The 13,670-nt window shown below is 41.2% G+C and overlaps 1 protein-coding gene across 5 annotated transcripts in view; it reads left to right on the top strand.

The window, feature by feature from the left end:
• The window catches only part of LOC132772495 (protein sidekick-1-like), a 1,018,253-nt gene that overhangs the window by 147,575 nt on the left and 857,008 nt on the right, over positions 1-13,670 (top strand). For all 5 annotated transcript variants that reach the window (XM_067461407.1, XM_067461410.1, XM_067461408.1 and 2 more), the window contains exon 4: positions 6,025-6,172. In XM_067461407.1, the coding sequence (XP_067317508.1) occupies positions 6,025-6,172 (148 nt within the window). The remainder of the gene's footprint in view (positions 1-6,024; positions 6,173-13,670) is intronic.

The raw sequence follows: 13,670 nt of genomic DNA, 5'->3' as shown, positions 1-13,670 counted from the left end.
CTAATCACCTCTCAACTAAAGTTTGCTCTAGGCAATGTCAGGCCATTATATGCTAATCAACGTGGTCAGTTGAAACATTCACGCCTAGCTCCAGCAGACAAGAGTCCTTTGTTCCACCCTGGTCCTTCCACAGATATATAAACCCATTTTCCTACTTCCAACAGACCTCACTACCTCACTACCTCTGAGGATGCTTGCCATAGATGCAGGCGAAACATCAGGAGAGAATGCCTCTAGACCATGGCCATACAGCCCAAAAAAACCTACAACAACCCAATACATTTATTTTTTTATCAAATGCCTGGCAATAGTGGCCACTACTCTTTCCATATAAAGTATTATCCTCTGTCCTATCATTGACAAGTGGTTCACAGTGGTTGCTTCTTAGCCTTCTCTTTTGAGAAATCCTAGGGCCCTTCCACACAGCTCTATATCTCAGAATATCAAGTCGGAAAATCCCACAATATCTGAGTGTGGAGTCAGATAACCCAATTCAAAGCAGATATTGTAGCATTTTCTGCCTTGATATTCTGGAATATAGGGCTGTGTGGAAGAGCCCTTAGTATCAGTCTCTCTGTTTACATCCAAGGCTGCTACTTAAACATGAACAAATCTCATGAGTCATACAAATGAGCAAATCCCAATTATTTACACTGATTCTATGCAGGCAACTGGGACTTCTGCCAGACAAAAGAGCCTTGACAATTGCATACACCTCATCATAAGATTTTTAAACATTTCGCTTCTGGAAAAAACCTCAAATATTGTTAGCAACGTCTCTTCACTCTTAAGGGGACTAATTTCTCATGTCAGTCTACAAACATACGTACTTTGGATTGGGTTCATTGGGCTCTTTTTTGCACCCATCAGGAACTTCCAAGTACACTTGCAGATAGTTTACCATATAACCATTTTCCATTTCCCCTCTGATGGTTAGATACATGATATCTTTGCAGACCAGCATTATAACCAGGTTGTAATACAACAGGTGAGGAGCTGTGTGCAACATTGTTATGCACAATACCAAAGGTGGGGTTCCCACTAAAATACATTTTTGGCAGCTCTAAATGTTTAGAACTTTCTGCATTGATGCAGCTAGCTCAGGCATGGGCAAACTTTGGCCCTCCAGGTGTTTCGGATTTCAACTTCCACAATTCCTAATAGCCTACAGACTGTATTCTCGAAGGCTTTCATGGCCGGAATCACTGGGTTGTTGTAGGTTTTTTCGGGCTATATGGCCATGGTCTAGAGGCATTCTCTCCTGGCTACCAGTATTTAAAAACTCTAAAATTACAACAGCACAACAGAGAGGAAACAAACAAGGACATCTAATCACCTCAAAAGTTTGCTCCAGGTACTGTCAGTCCATTATATGTTAATCAAGGTGGTGAGTTGACACCTAGCTCCAGCAGACAAGAGTCATTTGTCCCACCCTGGTCATTCCACAGATATATAAACCCCTTTTCCTAGTTCCAACAGACCTCACTACTTCTGAGGATGCTTGCCATAGATGCAGGCGAAACGTCAGGAGAGAATGCCTCTAGACCATGGCCATATAGCCCGAAAAAACCTACAACAACCCAGCCTACAGGCTGTTAGGAATTGTAGAAGTTGAAGTCCAAAACACCTGGAGGGGCAAAGTTTGCCCATGCCTGAGCTAGACTCATATGTGTGACTTCATAGATGATCCACTATAACATTTACAGATAAACAGCCTGTTTATCTGTCTTCTCTAGAGGATGTTACCAGAACACACATTGTGTATCTCTGGACAGTAACAGTTTGTTCTATTCCTGTGATCTGCAAAACTAAAATGTTCTTGCAATTGTTTGGCAAACATTTCCTGTGCTTGGAAAGGGGTGTGAAGAGATGGATGCCTGGTCTCTGCAGAAGGTATTGGTCACTGATATTGGGGAAAACTGTAGAAGCAGTTCAGTCCAGACAAGGCTTAGGCAGCAAATGGAATGAGAATGAAAAGAAACTGGAGATGCAAAAATTACAATTTTTAGCAATAACGTCCCTTTCCTCGCTTGCCTGTGGGAATGGAACGGTACAGGATAAGATATCATATAACTATGTTCTTCCTTTTGTCTTCCTGTTTAACCAATGATTCAATCCTTTCCAAAATGTTTGTTGGTCCATGAAAACCAATGAACACCTTTTATACTTTTTTCCTAATCCGGGTAATTATTCTCACATAATAGCAGTGGATATCCTGAAACATATATATCCCCATCTACAGCATCTTCATTATAGGTTAAGGTAAAGGTTTTCCCCTAACATCAAGTCCAGTCGTGCCCTAAACGGTTCCGGCCCAAAATACCTAACTGACCGCCTCTCGGCCTATGAGCCTTCGAGGACTTTGAGATCTTCCGGGGAGGCCCTGCTCTCGATTCCACCTGCCTCACAGGCATGGCTGGTGGGGACGAGAGACAGGGCCTTCTCGGTGGTGGCTCCTCGGCTGTGGAACACCCTTCCCGTGGACATCAGGCTAGCCCCCTCCCTGCTAATATTCCGCAGGAAGCTAAAGACCTGGCTATTTAAGAAGGCATTTGATCAATAGTGCAATGACTGGCAATTGTCCGTAGGAATGGAACACCGGAAATGAGATCGGATTGTGGCTTGACGATGAGACGATTCGGAATGTAGTAATAAATTTGTTAAGATGTTTTTATGATTATGATGAATTGTACACTGTTTTGCACTATGCTCTGTAGATTGCACTTGTTTTTTGTCATGTTGTACACCGCAATGAGTCACCCTTGGGGGCTGAGAATTGCGGTATATAAGCGCAGTAAATAAATAATAATAAATAATAAATAACTCTGGAGGTTGGTGCTTATCTCTATTTCTAAGCTGAATAGCCACCGTTGTCTGTAGACACCTCCAAGGTCATGTGGCCGGCATGACTGCATGGAACGCCACTATAGGAATAATAATAAAGGCACTGTCAGGCCATTAAATGCTAATCAAGGTGGTCCGTTGAAACATTCACACCTAGCTCCAGCAGACAAGAGTCCTTTGTCCCACCCAGGTCATTCCACAGATATATAAACCCTTTTTCCTAGTTCCAACAGACCTCACTATCTCTGAGGATGCTTGCCATAGATGCAGGCGAAACGTCAGGAGAGAATGCCTCTAGAACATGGCCATATAGCCCGAAAAACCTACAACAACCCAATAAAGGTCTTATTATTAATCTGATGTAGAGACAAATAAAGCCTCCAAACATGGATGTGAGCAGCTCTGTGGTGGTAATTACCTCCAACTCTCTCCAAATTATTTATCAATTCTTCTTATTTAAATCAACCCAATATGTAGAAATGAATACATGCTTAATATTAGACTTTACTTTTTAAGATAACTTTTTTGGTAAAAGAAAAACCTTATGCTCACAAAACTATTCATTTTAAATTGATGGGAGGAAAGGCGCATAGAAATTGCTAGGCAGGTCTTAATTAGAGAAAGTCTAAATTGTAAAAGCTATACTAATAATGTAACAAGAAGGTTAATTAGAATGGTCTACATGGCTCAATACGTCTTTTTAAGTAGGTAATCTGATTATAGTTGTAAACAAAAAATGTGGACTTTTCTGAACCGCCCAGTGCAGTGGTAATTATTTTATATCCCTGAAAAATCATGCTAATGATTTAATCCTCCCCAAAAAATAATGACTTGATTTTCCAGTCAATTTGTATGGATAGCTAGTTTTTGTCTGCATTTTCTCTTTATATAATTGAACCCTGATGTATATTTCTGTTAAGAATTTCCCTTCAGCTCTCTACATAGTGTATTGCAGCAATTTTAACAAGGAGAAATGCCTAAACAATAGGTAACAATGGCTAGATAGTATATGTTGACCTGGCATGTCCAAAGGGACATTGACCTGCTTTCCTGACTGCATATCAAGGCTCAGAAAAGCTTAGAGCAGGGATGGGAATACTTGATTGTCAGAAGTTATTGAAAGGCAACTCTCAACAACCTTAATTAAGCTGCCAAAGACAGAAACTGATGCTATTTGGTTGATATATAGCTGAACATATTTAATTTAGCCACTGTTATTTGTATTTTGGTTCTAATCCCCTTTCTTAATACACTGGAAAATATTAGAACCTCTGGATGTTTCAAAACAATGCTCTGAGATTCTTACAGGATCTCCTGGACCTCAATAATTGCAGAGCAGTGTCTCACCTTTTTTGGTAAGGCAGTTGCTCTCCAGCTTCAGCCGGTCTTGAATAACACACACTTTCTTAAACCATTTCAAACCGGCTTCAGAGCAGCATGTGGAGTTGAGACTGCTGTGGTCACCTGTGTGGATGATCTCCGTCTCAACATCAACATGTCTAGCTCTGTTGGTGCGTCTAGACTTCTCAGTGGCTTCAACACAATTGACCATGGCATCCTTCTGGAACACCTGGAAGGATGGGGAATCAGAGTCGTTGTGCTGGTGTGGTTCCGGTCATCCTATTCAGGCAGGTTCCAGATGGTGGTTGGGGACATCTGGTCCTCAAAAAAGGGGCTTCTATATGACATTCCAGAAGGTGCCATTCTATCCTAATGTTTTCTAATATTTACATGAAACCGCTGGGAGAGATCATCTGTAGGCATAGGGCGGAGTGTTATCAGCATGCTGATAAAGCTCAAAAATATTTCTCCATGCCTTCAAAAATAGCCTCAGCTCAGGATAGTGTATCTCCTCTGAATGAATGCCTGGAGGAGTTAATGGGCTGGATGAGGAAAAACAAATTGAAATTGAATCCATACAAAGCAGAGGCGCTTGCCATCAAAGGGTTCTAATCTGAGGACTGAGGTGTGTCAGCAAGTTCTGGATGGGGACCCACTCTCCTGAAAGAGGGTGTTCACAGTTAGGAACAAAGACTCCTGGATCTGTCTCTCCAAATTGGACTTCTGGATGGTTCAAAACAATGCAATGCATTTTACATTGGGCTACCGTTGTATCAAGTCGGAAACTCCAGCTGGTTCATTTTAACCCACTCCAGTGGTGCAGTGGGTTAAAATGCTGAGCTGCTGAACTTGCAGATGGAAAGGTCGGAGGTTCGAATCCAGGGGAGTGGGGTGAGCTCCTGCTGCTAGGCTCAGCTTCTGCCAACCTACCAGTTCAAAAACATGCAAATGTGAGTAGATCAATAGGTACCGCTCTGGTGGGAAGGTAAAAGCGCTCCATGAACTCATGCCAACCACATGACCTTGGAGGTGTCTATGGACAACACTGGCTCTTTGGCTTAGAAATGGAGATGAGCACCAGCCCCCAGATTTAGACACAACTAGACTTAATGTCAGGGGAAAACCTTTACCTTTACTCGAGTCAGTTTCTTTCAGGATTCCTAAGCTTTCAGTGGATCTGTTGGGGAAAAAAACCTGCACTTTGGCATCCACAAGGAGATTTGCCTGACCTAGACATTGTCCATCTTATTAATACTATTACGGCCACCCTATTATTTAACATTCCTGATCTGTGTCAATTTTATTTTGCTACTTTTATCTGTGGCTTTTTTGCTTTCATGTTGTTTCATTTTGAATTAAATTTGGACTTTTATTTTGTTTATTTAAAATGCACTGAAGACTTCAAAAGTGGAAACATAGAAGATAATTAAAATATATTGGAAAATACATTTTTTTTTTGCTTTAACTCCTAAACGGAGAAGCAGTTTTATAAGAGTACAAAGGTGTCATGTCTGTGTAACTATTGGGATTGCTTTTAGTTATTATAAAGTAAATTTTTCAAGACCCTGCATCTGTTACTAACTGTGTCAATTTTCAATTGGGGAAAAGTCAATGGTCCAGCCAAGGAAATGCAAACATGCCGCCTCATGCCTCACTACACACCCAGAAACCTGCACTCATCAGCATTACTACAAGGTCTGTTATGTCTCATAACTTAATTACAGCTATGTCAATGATTGCTATAAAACATAATTATTCTACCCACTGACCCCTAAAACAATATCAACGCGGCATAGAAAAAGAAACTTCTTAGATTCTTAGTATAACTTTTCTTTGCAGACATGGGAAATTTCCAGGATGCGGACAAGAGGAAGACGGTGTCTGAAGGGCACGCCACAGTTCTCAACTTCCCTCACATCACAAGCTACCCAAGACCACAAGTGACTTGGTTTCGAGATGGGCACAAGATTATCCCAAGCAGCAGGATGTAAGTGAGCATTTATTCTTGCTTAAAATATGACTAATTGCACTTTGTAGCACAGCTTACATTTTGAGAACCTAATTATGGTTTAAAGATAATAGAGCAATCTCCTGCGTTCCCTGTTTGAGTTAGTGACTGTTTTAAGGCTTCTTCTAAAATCTTGATTGGACTAATTTGTGAAATGGTGTTGCTCTGGTCTGTTGTAGCGGCATCAGCCTGATTCCTGTATCCACTGGTATGCGTTTTGGGAAGCACTTGAATGCCCGCGATTTCGTAATTAACTGACTGCACTAACTTGTTGACTTTTGATATCGACTTATGAATTGAGAAGGGATGATCATGTTTTCTTTGACAGTGAAGTGGCACATAATGCTTGCTTCCCTTTGTATCTTTTTTACTCTGCAATGACAGTTTTGTTTCCTTTGTCTAATTAGGAGTTCATTCATTCATGAAGAAATGGATCACTTAATCACTGTCTTAAACTACTATCTAGCTTTATCATTTTATTGAACATTTGACATGCCAATTTGATTTTTATCTTCAGCTTCATGGGATTTTCTTTTGAGCTTTGTTGTTTCTGTTAATTATGATCTTTGAAAAGCATGGCTTTCCCTCAATAATCCATTTGTGCAATTCAAGAAATTAGTAGGTAATTCAGGGAATGTGTGAGTATGTATGTATCCATGTGGAAAAGAACCATCAGATGCAGTCATCTATATGACCTTATCACACATTCAAGGAGGGTTGCAGAGTATGAAAAACTGGTCGGAAATTGTATTGTCAAAGGCTTTCATGGCCGGAATCACTGGGTTGCTGTGAGTTTTCCGGGCTGTCTTGCCATGTTCCAGCAATTGTCTTAGAATCATAGAATCAAAGAGTTGGAAGAGACCTCATGGGCCATCCAGTCCAACCCCCTGCCAAGAAGCAGGAATATTGCATTCAAATCACCCCTGACAGATGGCCATCCAGCCTCTGTTTAAAAGCTTCCAAAGAAGGAGCCACACTCTGGGACAGAGAGTTCCACTGCTGAACGGCTCTCACAATCAGGAAGTTCTTCCTCGTGTTCAAATGGAATCTCCTCTCTTGTAGTTTGAAGCCATTGTTTTGCATCCTAGTCTCCAGGGAAGCAGAAAACAAGCTTACTCCCTCCTCCCTGTGGATTCCCCTCACATATTTATACATGGCTATCATATCTCCTCTCAGCCTTCTCTTCCTCAGGCTAAACATGTCAAGCTCCCTAAGCCGCTCCTCATAGGGCTTGTTCTCCAGACCCTTGATCATTTTAGTCGCCCTCCTCTGGACACATTCCAGCTTGTCGATATCTCTCTTGAACTGTGGTGCTCAGAATTGGACACAATATTCCAGGTGTGGTCTAACCAAAGCAGAATAGAGGGGTAGCATGGCTTCCCTAGATCTAGACACTATGCTCCTATTGATGCAGGCCAAAATCCCATTGGCTTTTTTTGCTGCCACATCACATTATTGGCTCATGTTTAACTTGTTGTCCATGAGGACTCCAAGATCTTTTTCACACGTTCTGCTCTCGAGCCAGGCATTGTCCCCCATTCTGTCTCTTTGCATTTCGTTTTTCTGCCAAAGTGGAGTATCTTGCATTTGTCACTGTTGAATTTCATTTTGTTAGTTTTGGCCCATCTCTCTAATCTGTCAAGATCGTTTTGAATTCTGCTCCTGTCCTCTGGAGTATTGGCTATCCCTCCCAATTTTAAGGCAATATAGCCAGCCCTCTACATTCGCCAGGATTAGGGGCAGAAGACCTTTGTAAAAATTGAAAAACACACAAATAAAATAACTGCTATTTTTTTGTTTACTGGTGAGAACACCTCTGTAGAAATTTCAAGATTCCTTAGTGAGACTTTATGGTCAACTACTGCTGTAATCCAACCACTGAACCACACTAGGTGATCTAGGGCCCTTCCACACAGCCATATAACCCAGAATATCAAGGCAGATAATCCACAATATCTGCTTTGAACTGGAATATTTGAGATCCCACTGCCATATAATCTGGTTCAATGTGGATTTGATGTCACTAGAGATTCCAAGAGAAGTCTCCTCTCGGGGCCCTTGAGCATAACTCCATGATCAATGGCTGGCAGAGTTTGATCTAGAGCAGTGGTTCTCAACCTGGGGGTTGGTACCCCTGGGGGGGGTTACAAGGGGGTGTCAGAGGGGTCGCCAAAGACCATCAGAAAACACTGTATTTTCTGTTGGTCATGGGGGTTCTGCATGGGAAGTTTGGGCAAATTCTATCGTTGGTGGGGTTTAGAATGCTCTTTGGTTGTAGATGAACTATAGATCCCAGCTACTACAACTCCCAACTCTCAATGTCTATTTTCCCCAGATGCCACCAGTGTTCACATTTGGGCATACTGAGTATTCTTGCCAAGTTTTGTCCAGTTCCATCATTGTTTGAGTCCCCAGTGCTTTCTGGATGTAAGTGAACTATAACTCAAAAACTCAAGGTCAATGCCCATCAAACCCTTCCAGTATTTTCTGTTGATCATGGGAGTTCTGTGTGACAAGTTTGGTTCAATTGTATCGTTGGTGGAGTTCAGAATGCTCCTTGATTGTAGGTGAACTATAAATGAAAGCAACTACAACTCCCAAATGACATAATCAATCCCTTGCCCAATCCCAGTAGTATTCAAATTTGGGTATTTTGGGTATTTGTGCCAAATTTGGTCCAGTGAATTAAAATACATTCTGCATATTGGATATTTACATTACAGTTCATAACAGTAGCAAAATTACAGTTATGAAGCAGCAATGAAAGTAATGTTATGGTTGGGGGTTGCCACAACATGAGGAAGTGTATTAAGGGGTCGCGACATTAGGAAGGTTCAGAAACACTGATTTAGAGTCACGCTGTAAGACCTAGATATTCCTAGAAATTAAATTTTAATCAAATCCATGACTAATCAAACCTGCAAAAATCAAACCCACAAATACGAAAGGTTGATTGTAATGCATTCACGATTTGCTTGCGGGTCTCTTATTCATTCTGTTTGGCCACTAAGGACTAATTAGGCATTTGGTGTGATCAACGGTGGCTCTTTTTATTTATCACATATTACAAATTTACTTGAAGTTAACGTATGATAGTTACGAATCATGCTATATCATTCAAAAAGATTTGGGAGCTAGTTCCCCTCTTAGGATGCATTCCACCTCACCGTTATCCAGCTTGAGTCCCAAGTAGCAACATTGGGACTTAGTTTCTTACTTTCAGGTTTACTTGATCCATTTTATTTAAATATGCCACATGGGAAGTAGATGAGGAAAGTCAGAGTTTTGTGCCAGGTTTTGTAGAAAGGTTTTTCATCAATAAAGCAGCATTGGCTTTGCCAAAGAGAGAGAGAGAGGGAGGGGGGAGAGGGAGAGAGCTACCTCCTGTGCCATCAGAAGCTATTAGTGATTAGTGAATCACCATCTGAAATTTTATGAATTACTGAGTCTATCCACTGCACAGGTTCCTGGAGCTCTTTAATTTCCAGCAGTGATTGAGGGGGCAGTAACTTATAGTACATCTCCTTGTACTATACCTGAATATCTCCTTGAAGTAAGTTTGAGTTTAGTGAGTATTCTTGCCAAGTAAAGGGGCTTAGGATTGCAAGTTGTAAGCTAAACTCATTGTCAGATCACTATCTGATTATACCTTCATTGCTTGTGCATATTTATTAAAATACTAGCCGTCCCCTGCCACGCGTTGCTGTGGCCCAGTCTGTTGATCTGGAAAATAAAGTAACGTGAAAGTGTTGGTTTCTAATATATGTAATTTATTTCTGCTTGTGGGTAAACAGTATTTCTTGCTGTTTCTTTGCCAGTGTTGATGTGGAGAATGTCTGGTTTGCCTATTCTGAAACATGCAACATATTATTGTCCTTCTTCAAGGTTCCCTTTCAAATCTGTAATACTATATCTGTGTGTGTGTGAACCATATCTATCTATCTATCTATCTATCTATCTATCTATCTATGGTTGGATGGCTCTTTGTCAGGAGGACTTTGATTATGTTTTCTTGCCCTAATAAAGGGAGTTGTATTGGGTGGCCTTAAGTATTTTCTGTTGGTCATGGGGATTCCGTGTGGGAAATTTGCCCCAATTCCATCATTGGTGGAGTTTAGAATGCTCTTTGACTGTAGGTGAACTATAAATCCCAGTAACTACAACTCCCAAATGTCAAGGTCTATTTTCCCCAAACTCCATCAGTGTGCATTTTGGGGTATATGGAATATTTGTGCCAAGTTTAGTCCAGATCCATCATTGTTTGAGTCCACAGTGCTCTCTGGATGTAGGTGAACTACAACTCCCAAACTCAAGGTCAATGTCCACCAAACTCTTCTAGTCTTTTCTGTTGATCATGGGAGTTATGTATGCCATGTTTGGTTCAATGCCATAATTGGTGGAGTTCAGAATGCTCTTTGATTGTAGGGGAACTATAAATCCCAGCAACTACAACTCTCAAAAGACAAAATCAAAATGTTTTGAGTGAAGGACATACATTGGGTTGTTTGGTGTATGCTGTCCAAATTTGGTGTCAATTCGTCCAGTGGTTTATGAGTTATGTTAATCCCACAAATGAACATTACATTTTTATTTATATAGATATCCCAGGACCTTCCTGTTAGATCAGCATATTTGCATATCAATGTAATCTATGAGTTCATTTCAAAAACGAAAGGCTGTTTTATGGACATCTGAAATGCAAATATGTTATGAATCTGATGCATTAACCAGCTGTTACTTGCCAAAGTCGTGTTGCTTCTCCTTTTACAGAAAATGTACGATCTTTTCTCTTTGCTTCAAAGTTTTGGCAAACACGTTGCTTCTTTGCCCTGATCATCTCTCCCTTAGAACACTTGAATCCCTTTCTCCTTGGTTTTCTGTTGTCTCAGCTGGATCTGTCCAGCTTTTCTGATCATATGACCCACACACTTACATTCCTCTAGTGCGTACAACCTGTTCCAATTGTATGCAGAACACATCATTGATGAATGCAAGGCTGGGGTTAAAATTGTTGGAAGACACATTGACATCCTTAGATATGCAGATGATACCACTTTGATGGCTGAAAGCGAGGAGGAACTGAGGAGCCTTCTAATCAAGGTGAAAGAAGAAAGTGCAAAAATTTTTATTATTTATTTGGTGCACTTGTTAACCGCCATTCTCAGCCCTTTAGGGCTGGGTTGCAGTTAAACAAAAGGTGGGTTGCAGTTAAACATTAAAAAAAAACCCCACCAAGATTTTGGCAACCAGACTGATTGATAACTGGCAAAGAGAGGGAGACAATGTGGAGGCAGTGACACACTTTGAATTTCTAGGTGCAAAGATGACTGCAGATGCAGACTGCAGCCAGGAAATCAGGAGATGCTTACTTCTTGGGAGGAGAGCAATGTCCAGTCTCGATAAAATAGTGAAGAGTAGAGACATCACACTAGCAACGAAGATCCACATAGTCAGAGCAATGGTAACCCCTGTAGTAACCTATGGGTGTGAGAGCTGGATCACAAAGAAGACTGAGTGAAGGAAGATAGATGCTTTTGAAGCGTGGTGTTGTAGGAAAATTCTGAGAGTTCCTTGGACTGCGAGAAGATCCACCAGTCCATACTTCAGGAAATAAAGCCTGACTGCTCATTGGAGGGAAGGATATTAGAGACAAAGTTGAAGTACTTTGGGCACAACATGAGAAGACAGGAAAGCTTGGAGAAGACAATGATGCTGGGGAAAATGGAAGGAAAAAGCAAGAGGGGCTGACCAAGGGCAAGGTGGATGGATGGCATCCTTGAAGTGACTGGCTGAAGTGACTGAACAAATAAACAAGTGCAGGCATGGGCCCTCCCAAGTGTTTTATTATTTATTTATTTATTTTGGGCACTTCTTCCCCGCCCTTCTCAACCCCCAAGGGGGGACTCAGGGCGGCTTACAACCGGCACAATTCGATGCCAACAATTCAACAGATAAAATACATAACAACAATAACCACAATAGTTAAAACATTCAATTAATACAATAACAACTAAAAAGCCAATCTAGTGGCCAACGTTCACCGAGTTCTAAAATCCGTAAGTCCATTCAGCAGTACCATAGTCCTTTCCAAATTCTGGACGTCATTACCTTGTCAGTCTGCCAGATTACCCAAAGGCCTGGTCCCATACCCATGTTTTCAGCTTCCTTCTGAAGGAGAGGAGGGATGTTGATGACCTAATTTCCCCAGGGAGTGAATTCCACAGGCAAGGGGCCACCACTGAGAAGGTTCTGTCCCTCATCCCTACCAGCCTCACTTGTGATACAGGCGGGACCAAGAGCAGGGCCTCCCCAGAAGATCTTAAACTCCAAGGTGGGACATAGAAGGAGATACGTTCAGACAGGTATGCTGGGCCGGAGTTTTGGACTTCAACTCCCACAATTCCTCACAGCTTCAGGCCCCTTCCTTTTCCTTTTCTGGTTAAGCAGCTGAGGGGGGGAAAGAAAAGGGCCTGAGGCTGATAGGAATGGTGGGAGTTGAAGTCCAAAACACCTGGAGGGCTCAAGTTTGCCCAGGCCTGCTCTAGCACAGTCCATTAACTCCTCTGTTCTCTTTTATCCCAACCTCCATGTTTAATCACATGTAATGTTGCTTCTCTGTTTATCCCTGTCTCTCCCTCTGTCTACTTTGTGTTGAATTTTAGAGTGTAAGCTCCTTGGAGCAGGAAAAGAGCCTTTAGCATTCTGCAAAGCACCATGCACGACAACAATGCTATGCCAGTAATGATAATTCCGTATCGGAGATAATATATCCCGCTGATTTATAATGCATGTATATATAAACTGCCTTAAACTTGCCTTTTTGAACATAAAGAACATTTTAATGAATGTTATGTCACTGAGAATATAGAAAGAGATCTCTTTCACATCAAAAGACTGATATCAAGGCAGTGTGAATCAGGATGGAGTTACTAAGGTTTCCATTCCCAAAGAAAGCTAAAGGTTAGAATGAAAATATATCAAAATTGATGAAAATATAAAATTCTCCAATGGTGAGTATGAAGTTCATTTAGTTTGCCCTTACTGGCAATTCATTGGAACTAACCTTGAAGTTTTAAAATAGACATAACTCGTTAATTTACATTTTAATCAGGACTTTAGTTGTTTTTGCTGACTGCATTGGCAGTGTTTCTGGCTCATTTGGAGTTGCCAACTTTGTTCCCAAGGGTCTCCTTCTCATTAACAGCAATGAGCTAGTCAGACATCCAACAGATGTAGCCCTTTGCTTTTTATTACTTCTGCATGCATTAAATAGACATTATCTTGAGATATTTAACACTTAACAGCCTGGACATATTTTTTGAAAGTGCAGTTAAGAGAAAAGTAATCACTGGGCTTAATCCAAGGTTAGTTCCACCTATAACAGACCCATTAAAGATTGTGAGACTTATGCAAACCTCTGTTTCATTTGAATTGGGACTGTTCATAGAGTCTGTCACATTCTTTCCTCCTCCTTTCT

The sequence above is a fragment of the Anolis sagrei genome, chromosome Y (genome assembly GCF_037176765.1).
Source record: "Anolis sagrei isolate rAnoSag1 chromosome Y, rAnoSag1.mat, whole genome shotgun sequence".
Taxonomy (NCBI): Eukaryota; Metazoa; Chordata; class Lepidosauria; order Squamata; family Dactyloidae; genus Anolis; species Anolis sagrei.
This window is presented reverse-complemented; position numbering and strand designations above follow the sequence as displayed.